At 41.2% G+C, this 20,912-nt stretch overlaps 1 protein-coding gene across 3 annotated transcripts in view; it reads left to right on the top strand.

Annotated features, from left to right (window-relative positions):
• The window catches only part of MTM1 (myotubularin 1), a 103,163-nt gene extending 84,892 nt beyond the window's left edge, over positions 1-18,271 (top strand). For all 3 annotated transcript variants that reach the window (XM_008059790.2, XM_008059793.2, XM_008059792.2), the window contains 4 exons: positions 928-1,020; positions 1,939-2,052; positions 9,838-10,014; positions 16,572-18,271. In XM_008059790.2, the coding sequence (XP_008057981.1) occupies positions 928-1,020; positions 1,939-2,052; positions 9,838-10,014; positions 16,572-16,739 (552 nt within the window). In that variant the 3' untranslated portion in view covers positions 16,740-18,271. The remainder of the gene's footprint in view (positions 1-927; positions 1,021-1,938; positions 2,053-9,837; positions 10,015-16,571) is intronic.
• The last annotated feature ends 2,641 nt before the right edge of the window (positions 18,272-20,912 follow it).

Here is a 20,912-nt window from a genome sequence, read left to right as displayed (position 1 = left end):
CTCTTTGAATGAGCATTCTTAGCCAGCTCCCCAGTGATTCTCAGGGGACTCAGAGCCCACACTTGGAGAAATACTGCCGCCTTTTAGCCTTCATCCTAATTTCATAATTTGTGTGAACAACATTTTCAAGTAGAAAGAATCAGTATTTAGTAAATGAATACATAGTGTGATTTGTTTTGTTTTGTTTTTTGTTTTGTTTTGAGTTGGAGTCTCACTCTGTCACCCAGACTGGAGTGCAGTGGCCGCGCCCAGCCACCGCAGCCTCGACCTGCTGGGCTCCGGCGATCCTTCCGCCTCAGCCTTCCAAGTAGCTGGAGCTACAGGCGTGCGCTACCACACCTGGCTAATTTTTGATTTATTGTAGAGATGAGGTCTCGCCAAGTTGCCCAGGTGGGTCTCAAACCCACAGGCTCAGGCGCGGGATTACAGGCTGAGCCACCGAGCCCGGCTTGTTTTGTCTGTTTTTTAAGAGAGAAAACGTTGAATTCTGATAATCATACTTTTTTGACATGATTGCAAGCCTTGAAACTTTAGGATTGTTCCTTTTTCAACTAAAAGAACTACTCTGGGCATATTGGTAATACTGTGTATTCTTACATACTGCATAGGAAAATCCAGTCTGTTCCCTATAGCTGTTCTGGATTTGTACAGAATTCTAATGGTGTGAAGAATTGCAACAATCACCTATGATGATGATACTTTGCCATGTTTTATTGACAGTTAACAGAATTTGTATATTTAATTCCATTATTTTGAAACCTAATGTTATTTGTATATTGTCATGGAAAGATACACCATTTACTCTTTGTAAAACTTGACATTTAGAAGGCAGATTGCTGAGTTGCATTGTCATGTTTTGTGGATTATACGCTTTCTCTGTTTTTAACCCATGAATTAAAACAAATTATCTTCATTAACTCATTTCAGAGAATAGGTCATGGTGATAAAAACCACACCGATGCTGACCGCTCTCCTATTTTTCTCCAGTTTATTGATTGTGTATGGCAAATGTCAAAGCAGGTAAGGAATATGTGGGATGAAAAGACATTCGACCTAATGTTTAAATTAAGTATTTTACTATAATATCTGGGATTTGCCCCTAAAATAATACAGGGTAGAAACAGAGATGAAACAAGACCGGCCCTGTACGAATAACTGTTGAAGCCAAGTGATAGATACATGGGAGTTGACTTTTTTATTCCTGCCACTATTTATATGTCTGAATTTTCCCATAACAGAGTTTTAAAAATTAAATGTTTAACTCTATTATCTCTAGTAATGGAAGAACAATGGAATTGACTATACCAAGTAGTCTTTTTTTTTTTTTTGAGTTGGAGTCTCACTCGGTCGCCCAGACTGGAGTGCAGTGGCCGCTCCCGGCCACCGCAGCCTCGACCTGCCGGGCTCCGGCGATCCTTCCGCCTCAGCCTTCCGAGTAGCCGGAATTACAGGCATGCACTACCACGCCTGGCTGATTTTTTGATTTATTGTAGAGATGAAGCCTCGCTGCCCAGGCGGGTCTCGAACCCGCGGGCTCAGGCAATCCACTCACCTCAGCCTCCCAAAGGCGCGGGATTACAGGCTGAGCCACCGAGCCCGGCTCCAAGTAGTCTTTTACACACATTCTACACTGGCACTTGTGTATGGTCATGTCTGCTAATTCAAATATACTACCCTGTACATTCAGGAGAACCCAGAAAACTGGCCTGTTTACCTCCTCTGCCTCCTTTTTCCTTTACTTAACAATTATTAAAATTTTGCAGTCTTATGTAAAGTGACAGATAATGAGCTCTAAGTTGTGCAGATTGCAGCCTCTGCATCCTTCCTACAGCCCTATGATGTGGCCACATTTATTCACGTTTACAATGCATCTTTTTACTTTTAGAAGAGATCCATCCCAGTTTTCCATGTTTTGTGTACTGGTTTGTTTTCATTTAGTTCCCTACAGCTTTTGAATTCAACGAGCGACTTTTGATTATGATTTTGGATCACCTGTATAGTTGCCGATTTGGTACTTTCTTATTCAACTGTGAATCCGCTCGAGAAAGACAGGTGCGTATAAACACAAATCTTTCCTTGTAAAGGCTCGCCAAAATGTATCTAGTCTGCCATGAAATAAAAAGAATTTTTTAAAGGGCATAAGCTCATAACAGAGAAAATGGGAAAGGAAACATAGCAACAAACGTTTTGAAGTTGGAAAGCCGGGAGATAAGTGGTAAATAAGATAGCTTGAGAAAACCAACTCATACCAACAGTGGAGAAGCCAAGAACCGCCCACTTTGTATTGTAGGAAGCCCAGAGGACTCTGGGATAAACTCTACCAGGTATCTGAGCTGAAGGGGGATGGTGATTTGAGGTTCTGTTTAGAATAAGCTACCCAGATTCCCTCATTCTTCTCTGAAGCTGAGGACTCTAGAAGTGCTGCCTGTGACAGTGCCATCTCTCTTCCCTCACTTGGCTTCCAGTGTTCTGGAACTGGGTCCTTAGCATCCACGTGGGAGCATGAAAGACCCATCTCTGTTGGCAAGGATGAGGGGAGAAAATGGAGCCCTCATAAATTGCTAGTGGTGATATAAAATGGGGTACCCACTATGAAAAATGATTTGGTGGTTCCCCAGAAAGCTAAATGCAGAATTATCAGATGATATCAGCCAGATGCCTGACTAGAGGTACCTAACACTTATCCGCCTCACAAAAAAGGATCAAAACAACAAATAAACAACTATACTTTGACTAGAGTGTTGAAGGAGAATACTAGAATACAACAAGGGAGTGACAGAAACCCTTTAAAGTACAGAAATTAACGATGACAGCATTAGAGAAGGGAACAAAGCACCCTGCCTCTGTGACCCTGTCTTCCTGGCTGGGATCAGCTCAAAGCCAGGAGGGAAGTCTTACTGCAGGGAAAAGGTAAGCAGGATCCCCAGGAGCCCCTATTACCACGATGGACCCCTGCAGGCATTGCTACAGGAGAGTCCTACAGTCTTCTCAGACCCTGAGCCCGGTTTAGGAAGCTGCCTGGAGTCCTTGTGTTTTCATTGCTTCAGAGAAGAAGCATGTTGCGTCCCCACCCCTCTTTACACAAGCTGCTATGGCATAATACCATCTTGAAACTGGTACCACTGCTAGAGTGCATTCTGCTCTCGGGGCAATTAGCCACTGCATCTCCTTGTCACTGAGGCCCTGCCATCATTCTACCATGCTGGCAAAAGTGGCTGGAACACCATGACCCAGCTACTCGGAGCCTAGACCCAGCAGAGCAACTGTGACCTCAGTACCTGAGGCCACATGGTACCCTTCACCCCAAGGGCAGATGGTCCTATACAATGGGGAAGCTTCCCCCATGACCAGCAGAACCACTGTGCTTCGTGCGCACCCCCAAGGGCCTGAGGACCACCTCACTCAGCAGCCCCACCTACATAGGTGTGCCACTCCTTATACAAACACCCACAGCCTAGACCACTGAGGTACTTGCAAATAACACTGACATTGACTACAGCTAAAACAAATGACATGGAAACTACACTTTTGTGCCCATCCAGAACCAAAGCCAAAGCACCCTACCCAACCGATGCCCTAGGATCCATCTACAGAAAAAAGTCTTTCCCCATGAAAGCTACTCCATAAAATTGGAAGAGGTTACTCTTCCACCAGATGTGCAAATATCAACATAGGGACACAGGAAACATGAAAAAGCAAGGAAACATGACACCTCCAAAGAAACTCAATTTTCCATTAACAGACCCCAAATAAAAATCTATTAAATACCTGAAAGGAATTCAAAATAATGATTGTAAGGAAATTCAGCAAGATATAAGAGAATACAGATAGGTAATTCAGTGAAAGGAGAACAAGTCATGATCTGAATAAGAAATTCGGCAAAGAGATTAGATATGATAAAAAGAACCAAGCAAATCATAGGGCTGAAAAATTTAGTGAATTAAACACACAAATGAAAAGTTCAACAACAGACTAAGTCAAGCAGAAAAAATATTTTTGAACACAAAGACAGGTCTTTTGAAATAACCCAGTCCAAAAAAAAAAAAGAAGAAGAAAGAATGTAGAATTCCTATGGGACTCACAGAACATAATAGCTGAACATTTCCCACATCTTGGGAGAGTGATGGTGGACACCCAGATCCAGAAAGCTCAATGACCCCAAATAGCTTCAGCCCAAAACAGGTCCTCTCTAAGGCACATTATAGTCGAACTGTCGAAAGTCAAAGACAGAGAGAATTCAAAAGAACAGCAAGAGAAAAGTATCGAGCCACATATGAAGGAATCCTCTTTAGACTATCCAGCAGATTTCTTAGCAGAAACCTTGAAAGCCAGGAGAGAATGGGATGATGCATTCAAAGTGCTCAAAGAAAAAAAAACTGCCAGCCAAGAATACTATTCTAGGCCTTCAGAAACAGAAGAAATAGTCTTTTCTGGACAAGCAAAAACTGAGGGAATTTATCACCTGAGGGCAGCCTTAAAAGAGATGCTTAAGAGAGTGCTACAACTAGAAACAAAAGGACAGTAACTACCATCATAAAAACGTGAAAATATAAAACTGATAGAGATAAATTCAAAATCAAACTCAGAAACAACAGAGGTAAATTCACAAACTCAGACTATTCCATTAATGTAATGGTAGTACATAAACTTCTCTAGAATGAGGTTTAAAAGTCAAAATGGTTGGTGATAAATATAGCTACCATAAGATTTTAAGGAGCATACAGTTTTAACCAAATTATAAATCATGGTGGGAGGGCAAAAGTCTAGAGTATTTTTATGTAACCAAAATTGTTATCAGCTGTAAAAAGTCTACTGTAAATATAAGTTTTTATGTAAGCCCCATGGTAACCACAGAGAAAAAAGTGACAGCAGATACACAAATGAGAAAGAGAAAGGAATCAAAGCTTGTCAATACAGAAAACTGCGAAACCATGAAGATAAACAATAAGAGAGAAATAAAGGAACAAAGGATATACAAAACAACCAGAAAACAATTGTTTAAAGGGCAGGAGTAAATTCTCACCTATCAATAATAACCTTGATTGTAAATGTATTAAATTCCCCCAATTAAAATATATAGATTGAATGAATAGGTGCTAAAAAAAATAAGACCCATGTAAGTGCTGCCTACAAGAAACACACTCCACTGGTAAAGACACACATAGCCTGACCGTGAAGGGATAAAAAATGTGATTTCATGCAAATGGAAACCAAACGAGCGGGAGAGTAGCTATACTTATATGAGATAAAATAGACTTTAAGCCAAAAACTATAAAGAGAGACAAATATAAGGTCACTATATAATGATAAAGAGGTCACTTCAGCAAGAGGATATAAGTATATATGTACTCAAAACCAGAGCACCTAAATATATAAAGTAAATATTATTAGGTTTCAAGGGGGGGTAGCAATACAATAATAGTAGGGAACCAGCCAGGCTTGGTGGCTCAACCTATAATCCCAGCACTTTGGGAGGCCGAGGTGAGTGGATTGCCTGAGCCCACGGGTTCGAGACCAGCCCAGGCAACTTGGCAAGACCTCATCCCTACAATCAAAAATCAAAACTTAGCCGAGTATGGTAGCGTGTGCTTATAGTTCCACTACTTGCAGGAAGGCTGAGGCAGAAGAATCACTGGAGCCCAGCAGGTCGACACTGGGGTGGCCATGAGCATGCACTGCACCCCAGCCTGGGCAACAGAGTGAGACTCCAACTCAAAAAAAAAAAAAAATAATAGTATGGAACTTCAGCATTCCACTTTCAGCAATGGACAGAATATCCAGACAGAAAATGAACAAACATCAGGAGTAAACCACACTCTGAACCAAATAGACCTGACAGAACATTCCACCCAACAGCTGTAGAATACAAATTCTTTTCCTCAGCACAGTTACCTTTCTCCAGAATAAATCAGATGTTAAGCCACGAAACAAGTCTCAACAAATTCAAAAAACTGAAATCATATCAAGTATTTTTATGACCACAATGGAATAAAACTGAAAATAACAGCAGAAACTTTGGAAACTATACAAATACATGGAAATGAACATAATCCTGAACAATGAATGAATCGAAGAATTTAAAAGGAAATTTTGAAACTTCTTGAGAAAGATGAAAATGGAAACAACATACTAAAACCCACAGGATATAGCAAAATCAGTTAAAGAGGAAAGTTTATATCAATAAATGCCTACATCAAAAATGTAAAAGGTCTCAAACCACCTAATATTACACCTCAAGGAACTAAAAACGCAAGAACAAACTAAACCCAAAATTAGCAGAAGGAAAGAAAAATAAAGATGGGAGCAGGGCTGGGCTCGGTGGCTCAGCCTGTAATCCCACGCCTTTGGGAGGCTGAGGTGAGTAAATTGCCTGAGCCCGCGGGTTCAAGACCTGCCTGGGCAGTGAGACCTCATCTCTACAATAAATTTTAAAAAAACAATCAGCCGGGCGTGGTAGCACATGCTTATAATTCCGGCTACTTGGAAGGCTGAGGCGGAAGGATCGCCGGAGCCCAGCAGGTCGAGGCTGCGGTGGTCGGGAGCAGCCACTGCGTTCCAGTCTGGGTGACAGAGTGAGACTCCAACTCAAAAAAAAAAAAAAAAAAAAAAAAGATGGGAGCAGATATAAACTAAATAGAGACTAAAAAACAACACAAGATTAATGAAATAAAGTGTTGGTTTTTGAAAAAGATAAACAAAATAGACAAATCTCAACTTAGAATAGCTAAAGAAAGCAAAAATTTAAATGAAATCAGATGAAAAAGGAAACATTACAACTGATACCGCAGAAATACAAAGGATTAGAAGAGATTATTATGGACAATTATATGCCAACTACTTGGAAAACTCAGAAGAAAAGGATAAGGTCCTGGACATATACAACTACTAAAATTGAACCATGAAGAAAAAGAAAATCTGAACAGACCAATAACAAGTAACAAAATTGAATCAGTAATAAAAACTCCCACCAAAGAAACGCTCAGGACCTGATGGCTTCACTGCTGAATTCTAGCAAACAGGTAAAGGAGAAATAATGCCAATCCTTTTCAAACTATTCCAAAAAATTGAAGAGAAAACAATTCTTCCAAATTGATTCTGTAAGGTCAGCATCACCCTGGTACCAAAACCAGACAAGGACACTGGAAAAAAAAGAAAACTGTAGTTCAGTATCTCAGATGAACATAGATGTAAAAATCCTGAGCCAAATACTAGCAAACTGAATTCAACAGCACATTAGAAAGCTCATTCACCATGACCAAGTGACAATCATCTCAGGGAGGCAAGGATGGATCAACATATATAATATAATGCATATTAGCAGAATTTTTTAAACAGATGATCCAACTGTTTCTAGAGTCAATAGACTCTAGAAAAGCATTTGATAAAGTTCAACATTCCTTCATGATAAAAAGAAACCTCAACAAATTAGGTATAAAAGGAATATGCCTTAACATAATAAAGGCCATGTATGACAAACTTATAGCTAATCTCATACTCAATGGTGAAAAACTGAAAGCTTTTCCTCTAAGATCTGGAATAAGACAGGGATGCCCACTTTCACCACTTCTTTTCAACATAGTACTGGAAGATAAGTGGGATTACATTAAACTAAAAATCTTCTGCACAGCAAGGGAAACAACAGAGTGAGGAAACAATCTATAGAAATGGGAGAAAATATATACAAGCTGTGTATCTGACAAAGGGCTAACATCCAGAATATATAAGGAACTCAAAAGCAAATAATTTGATTTTAAATGGGCAAAGAACTTGAGTAGACATTTCTCAAAAGAAAACATACAAATGACCAAGAGGTGCATGAAAAAAAATACTCATTACTAATCATTAGTGAGATGCAAATCAAAACCACAATGAGATATCACCTCACCCCAATCAGAATGGCTATTACCAAAATAACAAGAAGTAAGTACTGCTGTGGATGTGAAGAAAGGAGAACCCTGATATGTGGTTGATGGGTGCATGTCAAAGAGACATCTCTTCCCCCATGTTTATTGCAGCACTATTCACAATAGCCAAGATAAGGACCAACACGTGTCTACCAATGGATGAATGGATAAAGAAAATGTGGTAGCTATACATGATGGAATATTACTAAGCCACAAAAAGAAAGAAATCCTGTCATTTGCGACTTAGTGAAATAAGCCAGGAATAGAAAGGAAAATATCATGTGATCTCGCTTAGGTGTGTAATCTAAGAAAACTTAGACCTGTAGTAACAGAATAGAAGAGTAATTATCAGGGGCTGTGAAGGGATGGGGGAAAGGGAAGATGTAGGTCAAAAGACTAGAACAAAAATAACTTCAGTTGTAAGATAAATAAGTACTAGATACCTAATACACAGTATGGTAATTATGGTTAATAATGACATATACTTGAAATTTGCTGAGAGAGCAGATCTCAAGTGTTCTTGCTACAAAAAGGTAACTATAAGGGGTCAGATATTTTAATTAGCTTAATTGTAGTAAGTATTTCACAGTGTATATATATATAAAAGCATCACATTGTATACCTTAAATATATACAATTTTTATTCGCCAATTATACCTCAATAATGCTGGGAAAGAAATTAAACACATTGACTTTCAGGGATAGAGGTGAGAGAGAACTTTGGGGTTTTTTGTTGTTGTTGTTTTGTTTTCATAAGAAGCCTTGTCAGACTACTTGGCTTCTTAAATTATGTGCATGCATAAAATTTTTTTTTAAGTAACATGCAACTAAACACAAGTATAGATTTTGGCATCTGAAAAATAAAACTGGAGTTTTAGGTGGATTCAAAGGAAGGTAAAATTATGCTGTCATTATCATTCACGTTAATGAAATACATATGCTTAAGGAAGTTCTTTAGTCACTTTTTTTTGGCATGTTTGTTTCAGCTTGTTGTTCTTTTCTTATTGAAGTTATTACTAGGAAGAGTTTCAGAGTCCACCTTTGGTAATTTTAATTCTTGCATTGTTATTTCCCTAGCTTTTTTTTTCCTCTAGTTTATGGTCAAAATTTTGTTTAAAACAATGAAATGATGGACACCAGGCTTAAAAGTGAAAACTCAGCATAGTCAGTCAGTTATCCAAATGTTTTCAAATATCTGGATGTTAACATGATATAAGCACCAGGATTGATGTTCAGATTACCTACTATCAGATATAGGTTAAGATTTTGTAGTTCTAACAAGTAAAAAAAAATAACAAAGTTGTTGAGAGGACAATTTTTCTTTTTGCTGCTGAGTTAAAAGGAGTGTACTGGCCAGGTGTGCATGCCTATAATCCTGGCACTTTGGGAGGTCGAAGCGAGAGGACTGCTTGAGTCCAGAAGTTCGAGACCAGCCCAGCCAACATAGCGAGACCTCGTCTCTACCAAAAATCAAAAAATTAGCCTTCTTGGGAGGCTGAGGCGGAAGGATGGCCTAAGCCCAGGAGGTCAGGGCCCCAGTGAGCCATGATTGTACCACTATACTCCAGCCTGGGCGACAGAGTGAGACCTCTACTCAAAAAAAAAAACAAAAACAAAAAAACAACATACTCCCTATCTGTTCATAAATGTTTTACCTAGCCAGGAATAGTCTTCTTAGGTCAGCAAATTGTATTCAATAGTACAGCACCCTGTGCCCCATCTTCTGGCAGAAACAGTGATTCTCAAGCCAGGCCATTATCTATGTAAATATTCCTAAGTGGCTATCAAGCATTCATTGGCCTGTAACACTTTTTTGAGCGTTATGGGATAATGTAAATGTGTGATTCAAGTTGATACTGAACTGAATTATTACACAGGCTGCAAAATGGTTTATGTGCATGTTTTAACTTAGACTTTCTCTCTCTTTCTATAGAAAGTTACAGAAAGAACTGTTTCTTTATGGTCGCTGATAAACAGTAGTAAGGAAACATTCAAAAACCCTTTCTATACTAAAGAGATCAATCGAGTCTTATATCCAGTTGCCAGTATGCGTCACTTGGAACTCTGGGTGAATTACTACATCAGATGGAACCCCAGGATCAAGCAACAGGTAAATGAAGCAGCACTATTAAAAGATAGCAAGTCTGGGCATAGATCATGTTATTTGGTATTTTGTTGTTGTTTTGTTTTGTTTTTTACTATTATGAGGAAAAATATCAGCCTAAAACAAAATTTGTTTTTAAACGGAACTTTAAAGTAGTTTTTAATAACTAAACTATGTGTTTTCATGCTAAACTTGACTTTCATAGCCAATGTGAATGATATAATTTCTTATAAAATATAAGCTGGGCTGGGTGCGGTGGCTTATGCCTGTAATCTCAGCACTTTGGGAGGCCGAGGTGGGAGGATTGCTTGAGCACAGGAGTTTGAGACCAGCCTAGGCAGCACAGTGGGACTTTGTCTGTACAAAAATAATTTTTAAATTAGCTGGGCATGGTAGTGCACGCCTGTAGTCCCAACTACTCAGGAGGCTGAGTCCAGAGGATCACCTGAGATTAGGAATTCAAGGCTGTGGTGATCCATGATCATACCACTGCACTTCAGCCTAGGTGACAGAGTAAGAGCCCCCCCACTCAAATAATAAATAAATAAAATGTGAGATGATTTAAAGCTGTAGAAAGTTTGAGTTGTCATAGCCCAGGATTCCCGAGGTGGTTATATGGACGTCATCAGAAAATCCTCAGCATTGACTAGGCTGAGATGATCCTGTCAAGGTAAGAAAACATTGGCGCCCTTTTGGGTCAGGCATATGTACTAGGTCAGCTCACATCAGAGTGCTTTTTACTGAGACTCTTTCCTCCTAAAATAAAGATAATTGATCCGTCCACGGGTAGTACATTTAGTTGGCCATTTATCAAGTGGAAAGGGGAACAGTGAGTTTTGAAGTGGAAGACTCCGCATTTTATTAAAGACACACTTGGGCTTTCCTTTCTCCCATCCTCACCCCATCCAAAAGCAGGAGGGAAAACGGCCTGTTTCTGAAGCTTAGCAGCACCTCGGTTTATTGATTTGTCCTACAATTATAAATATTCAGTATTTGTGACGCCTCTTTGTAATGGTTTGCACATTTTCCCGCGGTTCGGGTGGTCAGCTACCTGTTCTCACAGTGCAGTCTTGCATGAGCCCCAGCTTTCATCCTGCAGAGGCAGGCTGGCCACAGCAGCGTCCCTTGGTGCAGGCTCTCTCTCAGATTGTTCGTTCTTCCAGGCAGTTGGCCACACGCCAGCCTGTGCGTGCCCTTCTCACTGGGGAAATGCTCGTCTCAAGCTGGCACCCTCATTTCAAGGTCTCTGCCGTTAACGTGAAAGGCTTTTGCAATTTGATAATGGTTGAGATGTGTATTCTTTCGGAAAGTGACAGATTCCAGGGCCTGAGAATATTCGCTTGTTTAGTTTGGGATTTGAGAAGCACATTGAGGGAATTTATTTAGCTGCAGTTCTAGCATTTGGAATAGCAAGTAGAGAGTAAATGGGAATTTTTCCAGGGTTCTAACCGCTTTTACAGAGGACATGTTCCTTTTCTTATGAAAAAATATTTTATGGATGAGCACTGTGTTTGTCCTGTAAAAAAAAAAAAGCCTTTTCCACGTTTGTCGTGGCTTTTCTTTTAAACTTTGGCCATGAGAAAGGATCGACAGTTTCTGTCCAAATCCTGTAATCTCCACTCACCCATTTATACTTGGAGAAATTCTTGAAATGCAAAGAATGTGGCACTGTTTATTTCTGAATACATAAAAGTAATAATGATAATTGTGTGACCAGTCAAGTAGGTGAGCACATCATTAGAAGAATTTACTAGAATATATTTATCCTCTTTATTCTCATAGAGCTTGGCAAAATGGAACTGGGCCAGATAGGAATACTTATTCTCTGGTAGAGGTTTTGCCTTTGAGACAGGAATTGGTCCATATTCTTAGCTGTTGGCATTTTCTCAAACAAGACAATACCTTATCCTTTCTACATAGATGTTCTGAATATGAAGTATCCTCCACACAGTGTTATGTCCCTGGGCACCTTGCGTTTTTATCAACCAAATTTCGAGCATTCTCATGCTTCAGGCACTGTAGGGGACACAGAGATTAAGAGGCGGTCTCTGCCCCCGAGGAGCTCCCAGGCTGGTGGGGGCAGCCGGGAGCATAAGCCAGTGATTATAATGCACAGGGATGAATGCAAGAATAAAGATGGGAATTAAGCGCATTAGACTTCCCTAAAGATCTGCTTATGTAGAACACTGTTTCATATAGATGGAGATTACAGTCAAGTCACGGAGGACTTTTAAAATTATAGAATGCACACCCCCCAAACATGTACTTAGCCACTTAAAAGTTAAATCATTCTTCAGTTGTGTGACCCAGAGGTATGCAGACAATGACGGGACACCCCACGGTATTCTCAACACTGTGGTATACTAGTATTGTTGAGAGATATAAAGGAATATACAGTCCCATAATGAGCTGTTAGCCTCGAAGAAGGCTGCATCAGTGTGCCTTTAAAAAGCAAAAGCCCCGGGCTCGGTGGCTCAGCCTGTAATCCCGCGCCTTTGGGAGGCTGAGGTGAGTGGATTGCCTGAGCCCGCGGGTTCGAGACCCGCCCGGGCAGCGAGACCTCATCTCTACAATAAATAAAAAAATCAGCTGGGCATGGTAGCGCATGCCTATAATTCCGGCTACTTGGAAGGCTGAGGCGGAAGGATCACTGGAGCCCAGCAGGTCGAGGCTGCGGTGGCCGGAAGCGGCCACTGCACTCCAGTCTGGGCAACTGAGTGAGACTCCAACTCAAAAAAAAAAAAAAAAAAGCAAAAGCCACCAACCTTTGCCATGACTTAAAAAGTCAGCAGAATTGATGGACAGAGCAGTGCTTACATTTGACGAGCTACCAACAAGCAGATTTGGTACTTTTATTAAATATGAAGAAATTACTTATGCCAAACGCATAAGTAGGAATTAGTCACTTTATAATCCTGAGGAGGAACTCCAGCTGTCATGCTATACTTTGGGGATTTTGGAGCCTCATGCTATACTTTTGGGAACTACTACGTTCTGTGTAGCTGTTAACCGGGTGACACATTTACCCTTTTGGGAGAGTCTGCCAGGCTCTGCCTTCAAAACATATATGAAGTCTGAACGCTTCTCAGCAAGCCACACCACCACCTGGTAAGGGCTAGGCCGCCTGCCCTCTCCCATGGGTGGCAGCAGGAGCCTTCGAGCTTCTTTCCAGTCTGTTCTCAACATGGCAGCCACAGCAGATCATGCCACTCTACTACTCAAAATTGGCCGGGTAGCTGCTCACCTTACCCAGCGTCATGGCCCAAGTCCTTACGGTGGCCTCTGAGGCCTCACCCCTTGCCTCTCTGACCAGCACCTCTTTGCCACACACTCTTTTCCATCCACACTGGCCTCTCTGCCCGTCCTCAAACACAGAAATATCTGTTGGGCACCTCCTTCATTCATCTCCCTCAAGTCTTTCTCCAAAAGCCGCCCCTTCAGTGTGGCTCGCTCCCACCACCCAGTTTAGGGTGTCACCCTCTCACCCTGCTTTACCCTTCCATGGTATTGATCTCCTTGAAAAGTACTGTGGAACTCACTGGATCCTTATGTTCATTGTCTCCCCCTGCTGGAAGGTAAAGGCCACGAAGATGGGTATTTGGGCCTCTTGTGTTCACCTCGAAGGGTGTCTGGCCCTCAGTCAAATTCATAAAGAGAAAAATGGGCAAAGGCTATCAGCAAGCAGCGCACAGCACTTACTGGGTGTTAGGCGCTCTACCAAGCATTCCTGTTCTAATGCCATATAGAAACCACATACTGCCAAGTCACACTCTACAAGCCACAGTGATTGTGGAAAGAGCAGGATTAGGAGATTTCTGCAGACTATAGGCCTTTATAACCAGAGCACTAATAAAAGCAGCAATCCCAGTAGCAATGTGGGCACAGTTACATCTCTGCTGCATTTGCGCCTGGCTTGAGTTAATTCACTCCTTGGCAGCCTGTAGTGAATAGAATGATGACCCAAAAAGACATAACCACCCGGAACCTGTGACCGTGACCTTATTTGAGTAAAGGGTCTTTGCAGTTGTAATTAAGTTTAGGTTCTCAAGATGAGACCATCCTATATTTAGGGTGGGCAGGCCCTAAACCCAATGACAGATGTCTTCATAAAAAGGGGGGGAGGGGAGATCTGAGACCCAGAGGGGAGAAGCCCTGTGAAGACAGAGGCAGAGATTGGGATGATGCCAATCAAGCCAAGGAACTCCTAGAGCCACTAGAAGCTGGTGGAGGTGAGGAAAGATTCTCTCCTAAAGTCTCCAGAGGGCACATGGCCCTGCTGACACCCTCAGGTTGAGCTTCTGCCCTGCAGAACTGTGAGAGAATAAAGTTGTGCTGTTTGGAAAACCACCCAAGTTGGTGTTAATCTGTTAGGGCCACCACAGGAAACTAACCCACAGTCCTAAACCCCGGGGCTCATACTCCCTCCCCTTGGACGGAAGGCCTAGAGGGCGTCTGCTTCTGATGAAGACCATTGTCCTCTGCTTTCAGATCCAGCCTCTGTCATCGGTGCAATGTCTTCACTGCATCTGTTGACACTCACAGCAGCAGTAAATAGCTTAACGCAGAAGGGGCAGGACGGTTCTAGAAGCCATTGAGTGCACTAAAGGAAGGCACTTCTAGAGATTTGGCTTTTTTTGGGGTTTTTTTGTTTTTTTTGAGTTGGGGTCTCACTCTGTCGCCCAGACTGGAGTGCAGTGGCCGCTCCCAGCCACCGCAGCCTCCACCTGCTGGGCTCCGGCGATCCTTCCACCTCAGCCTTCCGAGTAGCCGGAATTACAGGCGCGCGCTACCACGCCCGGCTGATTTTTTGATTTATTGTAGAGATGAGGTCTCGCTGCCCAGGCGGGTCTCGAACCCGCGGGCTCAGGCGATCCACTCACCTCAGCCTCCCAAAGGCACGGGATTACAGGCTGAGCCACCGAGCCCAGCTGGCTTTTTTCTTAAGGTCTTCATATATTGCTTAAGCTTTCTAGAAAGCTTGTCCCCTGATCACTTCAAAACATAACTTTCTGGGCTGTTCCATTGTATATCTTGACGTGGGTGGTGATTGTGTAAGTATAGACGTGTAAAGATTCATTGAGCTGAACACTTGAAGGTTTGTGTATTGTGTATGGCCTAAATGTCAGTGCAAAAGTTTTAAAAATTAGCCTACTGAGGAGAAGCACATCACAACCCAGCCTGACTTGTGCCTTTGTATAAAGCAACGGTGATCCCCTGTTACCCACCAAAGAATTGGGCCTTGTAGCAACACAGACCGCATTAACTCACTTCACTCTCGCTGCAGTGCCATGGGGTCTGGGTGGTTTTTGTTCCCATTTTACAGATGGGGATGTGGAGGCACACAGGAGGCTAGGTGTCGCAGCCAGTAAGGACACACCCAAGATTCACACCCAGACTGGAGCATAGCAGAGCTGCTGCTCTTGGCCATGTGTTCATATGGGCAGTTGCATCTGGAAAGATGTTCTAGCGGAACAAGCCAAATGAAAACTGCCGTGATTCACCATGTTATAGCTCTCGCGTTAGAAACAAAGTCATCCGTGCTCCCATCCTCTCGTGAGGATGTGCATCTGGTGAAAGTGAAGAGACCACAACTCTGCCTCACTCAGTTCTGCCCCAGGAACGTTCCTTAGAGCAGCACTGGCACGTGGGCCTGGAGGAGATGGAACCTGGAACTCCCTGGTCATCCACCAGTGCAGGAATGCATGGAGGCCTTGCGGTTTCTTTCAGTGGAACTCAACAAGGATCGGATTCAGAAAACATGATGTTAGGTGGAAGTGCTAACGGGTAAATCCAGAATGGTACCAGGGATGTAAACTCAGACAAAATATAAAAGCACACTGTGCTTTGCTTCTAGATACTCGCTTATAGATAAAGTGTCATGAATTTGCACAGGAAGGAAGACCACATGCCAACTTGAGAAAAGTTGTCCCTCAGAGCGAAAGAGGACAGTGAGCTTGGGGATGGGTGACACAGGAGACTGGAGCTGTGTCTAGGTTGATCATTTGCAAAAGATAGTGACACACGTGAGGAAATGTGTGGTTTGTTATTTCTTGGTGCTGAAGAGCTGTGTGTTTGAGTACTCTGTGTACTTTTCCATACATGTCAGTGATGTCATAGTTAAGGAAAGTCTGTGTTACGTTAGACCTTGAGGAAAGGACTTGCTCAGAAAGCGGCAGCTAGGGTGGGTGCAGTGGCTCATACATGTAAGCTCAGCAGTTTGGGAGGCTGAGGTGGTAGGATTACTTGAGCCCAGGAATTCGAGACCAGCCTCAGAAGCATGGCAAGACCTCACCTCTACAAGAAATTAAAAACTTAGCCAGGCATGGTGGTATACACCTGTAGTCCCAGCTACTTGGGAGGCTGAGGTGGGAGGATTGCCTGACTAGTGGTCGTGTCACGGCACTTAAGCCTGGTGACAGAGTGAGACCTCAACTCAAAATAATAAATGAATGAATCTTAAAAAGACAAAAAAGGAACATGACCGCCACAGCAGACATGTGCAGCAGGTGAGTCCTGGTAGCCTGGCCGGGTAAGGCGTGACTCACATCTGTGGTTCTTTCCAGCAGCCCAACCCTGTGGAGCAACGTTACATGGAGCTTCTGGCCCTGCGCGACGAGTACATCAAGCGGCTCGAGGAGCTGCAGCTCGCCAACTCGGCCAAGCTCTCTGATCCCCCGACGTCGCCGTCCAGTCCTTCACAAATGATGCCCCATGTGCAGACTCACTTCTGAGAGGGAGCCCCGCACTGCGCTGATGCTCTTGTTGACTTTCGTTTGGGGCATCTGTACAAAGTAGATGAAAAGATTTGCCTCCATGTAGAACTTGAACTAACATAACCTTAAACTCTTGAATATGTGCCTTCTAGAATACATATTACAAGAAAACCACAGTGTCCACACGGCAATCAGAAGAAAGCAGCCGAGAGGAGGTTTTGGAAAATCTTGACATCTTTAAGAGCAGTTTTTGAAAGATCAAATTTAGATTTAATTTACCTCTGGAGAAATGCTATATATACAATATGCATTGTGTGGGCTTAATTGAAACAGCATTATTTTAAGTTATAGAGAAAATATGCTTGGGAAATGGATTTTCCTCAGGCAGCTTAATAGCTGCTTTGGATTATCTAAGATGAACCCAAATGTGGAAGATGTGTGTTACTGCCAAAACCAAGCTGAGCTCAGCTTCCTAGGCATTTTCTGAAAGCAAGGTGTTGAAATAATTGCCAACTTTTATACCATCATAACTGGTGATTTAGGAGAAATAGCTATGTAGATGAGTTTTTCATTATTTGGAAATTTTGGAATATAAAATGTTTTCCCCTAATTTTCAAGAGAAGCCTATTTTTATATTTTAAAAAAAGAATGGGGCCCGGTGAAATATGATTTGATTTTTTTTTCCTTTGCCAGTTTTCTCTTCAAAGTTCTTTCATGTGCTTGCCTAAAATTCTGAATCATTTTCGGGTTGTGGCAGACCCCAAAGAGAGCACTGTTCAGGGATGTCAGTTGCATCCTGCTGCTTGAATGTTTTTGCAAACATTGCTCTGGTCAGTCCAGCTCACCTGACAAATGGAAGGTTACCCAGCTTGGATGCTTGAGCTGTTTGCTAGAGCGCTGTTCTTTGAAATAAATGCCCCAGGTGTACATGTGTTGAGTGTATTCTTGAAAGTATTGTGTTAATGAATTTCCATTTAGATGGTGTCGGGTTCCCCTCCCTGCCCCAAGCGTGCATAAAAACTGGTTCTACAAATTTTTACTTGAAGTACCAGGCAGTTTGCTTTTTCAGGTTGTTTTGTTTTGTAGTATTAAGTGAAATTTTAAATGCACAGTTCTATTTGCTATCTGAACTAATTCATTTAGTAAATATATTTGTAAAAGCTAAGGCTCAAGTTAAAACAATTAATGTGTTTTACAATGATTTGTAAAGGACTATTTATAGCTAATATGGTTTTGTTTTTGATGAATTAAGAGAGATTAAATATATCTTTGTAAATTATTTTATGTCATAGCTTAATTGGTCTACCAAATAAGACATCTCAAATACAGTAGTATAATGTATGAATTTTGTAAGTATAAGAAATTTTATTAGACATTCTCTTGCTTTTGTAAATGCTGTAAATATTTCATAAGTTAACAAAGTGTCACTCCATAAAAAGATAAAAGACTAATACTAATAGCTTAAAGGATTTTGTGGAATTTCATGGAAACTTTTTCATGGCAATAATGACTAAAGACCTGCTGTAATAAATGTATTAACTAAAACCTAACACTCTCTTTTCAAGGATAAAACTGTGTATGTGTCAGAAATGTGCACAGCACCCATCTTTCTTTTTCTAGGTCCACTTCATGTACTCTTTCCTACTGCCAGCCATTGTAGGGCTCTTGCAAAATTCTAGCAATATAGGGCATTTAAGCGCATTAACAATGCAGATTTTAAGAATCACAGCTGTCTCTAAGTAGACAGCTTTTGCAAAAGTGCTGAGGTGAATACACACACATCTTCGGGCTCTGAATGGAGAACACAGCAGTTGATAGTAAGGGAGGCGAAGATATTGATTAAAGTAAGTCATAATTGATGTCCCAGTAAGTAAGAATTTTTTACTTCAAATAACATTGCCAGTTAGAAATTACACTGTTTATATATACTTTGTCTCTACAAAAAAATCAAAAAATTGGGCAACCCCCTTGGGTCTCTTCCCACTATGCGAGCTTTTCTGTCCTCTCAATAAATCCTGCTTTAAAAAAAAAAAAAATCAAAAAAATTTCCAGGCATGGTGGTGTGTGCCTGTAGTCCCAGCTACTTGGGAGGCTGAGCTAGAAAGATCGCCTGAGCACAGGAGGTTGAGGCTGTAGTGAGCCATGATTGTGCCACGGCCCTCCAGCCTGGGTGCCAGTGAGACCCTGACTCAAAAAAAAAAAAAAAAGGAAAATCGCCACAAACTCAGTGATGATTTATTGTATTACAACACAAATTTGTTGTCCCACAGTTCTGGAAGTCAGAAGTCTGAAATGGGTCTCACTGGGCTAACATCAAGGTGTGAGCCAGGCTGCGTTCCTTCTGGAAGCTCTAAAAGAGAATTCTTTTTCTTGCCTTTTTCAGCTTCTAGTGGCCACCTGCATTTCTTGATTCTGTGCCTCCTCCATCTCTAAAAGCCAGCAGCATAATATCTGCAAATCTCTGACTCTCTTTCTGCCTCTCTGTTTGACATTTAAAGGGTCCTTGTGATATACATGGGGCCCATCTGAATAACCCAGAATAATCTGTCCATCTCAGGGTCAGCTAATTAGCAACCTCGATTCCTCCTTGCCTTGTAAGCATGTTCATGGGTTCTGCTAGGTTCTCCCATTACAATCTGTACAGTTACTTACAATTAGGTAAATGACTACTAGTTCGATTTTTTTGTTACGTCTCAAACAAAATTTACACTTACAATCTCTTTCCGTTTTATTCTCTATTTCTATTTTTGCTTCTATTTCAAGCCAGACCATGTACTTCAACTCCCTTGCTCTTTAAATGGAAGAAAGCGAGCTATTAATGAGGGCATACGTGTCAAACACTGTAGTATTTAGTCTCCCCATAACCTTATACAATTGATCTCTTTTTTTTTTTTTTCATTTTACAGATGAGACTAAGGCTCAGGACCAAAAGGTTTTTGTTTCGTTTTAAGTAAGATCACTCCAGCAAATACTGTCTACTATGACCCAGACCTGTGCCAGTTGCTGATAAAAATTTTCAACCATTTAGATACAGAAGGAAATTCCCTCAACATAGTAAAGGCCATTTATGAAAAACTCACAGCTAACATCATAATGAGGAAAAATAAAGGCTTTTTTCTAAGAGTCAGTACAAGGCAAGAATGTCCACTCTCACCACTTCTATTTAACATACTACTAGAAGTTCTAACAAGAACAATCAGACAAGAGAAATAAAAGACATGCAACTCAGTATCTATTTGGAGATGACATGATCATGTATGTAGGAATCCCCAAAGACTCCACAAAAAACTGCTAGAATTAATAAATTCAGTAAATTCACAAAATACGAAATTAATACCATAGTAGCATTACTGTACACAAATAACTACCTATCAAAAAAATGTTTAAGTACCATTTACAATAGCCTCAGAAAGAATAAAATACTTTGGAATAAACTTAGCCAAGGAGGTAAAAGGTCTGTGCACCAAAAACCATAAAACTCTAAGAAATTGAAGAGGACACAAATAAATGTGAAGATATCCCGTGTTCATGGATTGGGAGAATTGATGTTAAAAGTGCCCATGCTGCCCAAAGCAATATGCAGAGTCAGCACAATCCCTTTCAAAATCCCAATGACATTATTTAAAGAACTAGACAAAGTAATTCTAGAATGTGTATGAAATCACAAAAGATCCCAAATAGCCAAAGCAATTCTGAGAGACACTGTGATTTAAAACTGTAAAAGTGAAGTAATGAGAACAGTATGATACTAACACAAAAACAGACACATAGACCAATGGAACAGAATAGAGAGCTCAGAAACAAACCCAAATATATACAACTAATTTTTGACAGGGGCACCAAACGGACACAATAGGGAAAGGACAGTGTATTCAACACATGGTGCTGGAAAAACTGGATTTCCACAAGCAAAATAATGACATTGGTTCCTTCTCATACACCACACATAAAAATCAACTCAAAATGGATAAAAGACCTAAACATGAGACCTGAAACCATAAAACTCCTAGAAAAAAACATAGGGTAAAATCTTGACATTGGCCTTAGCAGTGATTTTTTTTTTGGATATCACACCAAAATCTTAGTCTATAAATGAAAAAAATAAATGGGACAATCAAACTAAAAACTGTTTGCACAGCAAAGGAAATGATCGACCAAATGAAAAGGCAGCCCATGGATTGGGAGAAAAGA

This window comes from Carlito syrichta, unplaced genomic scaffold, assembly GCF_000164805.1.
Source record: "Carlito syrichta isolate Samal-C Ts95f unplaced genomic scaffold, Tarsius_syrichta-2.0.1 Scaffold304364, whole genome shotgun sequence".
Lineage (NCBI taxonomy): Eukaryota > Metazoa > Chordata > Mammalia > Primates > Tarsiidae > Carlito > Carlito syrichta.
This window is presented reverse-complemented; position numbering and strand designations above follow the sequence as displayed.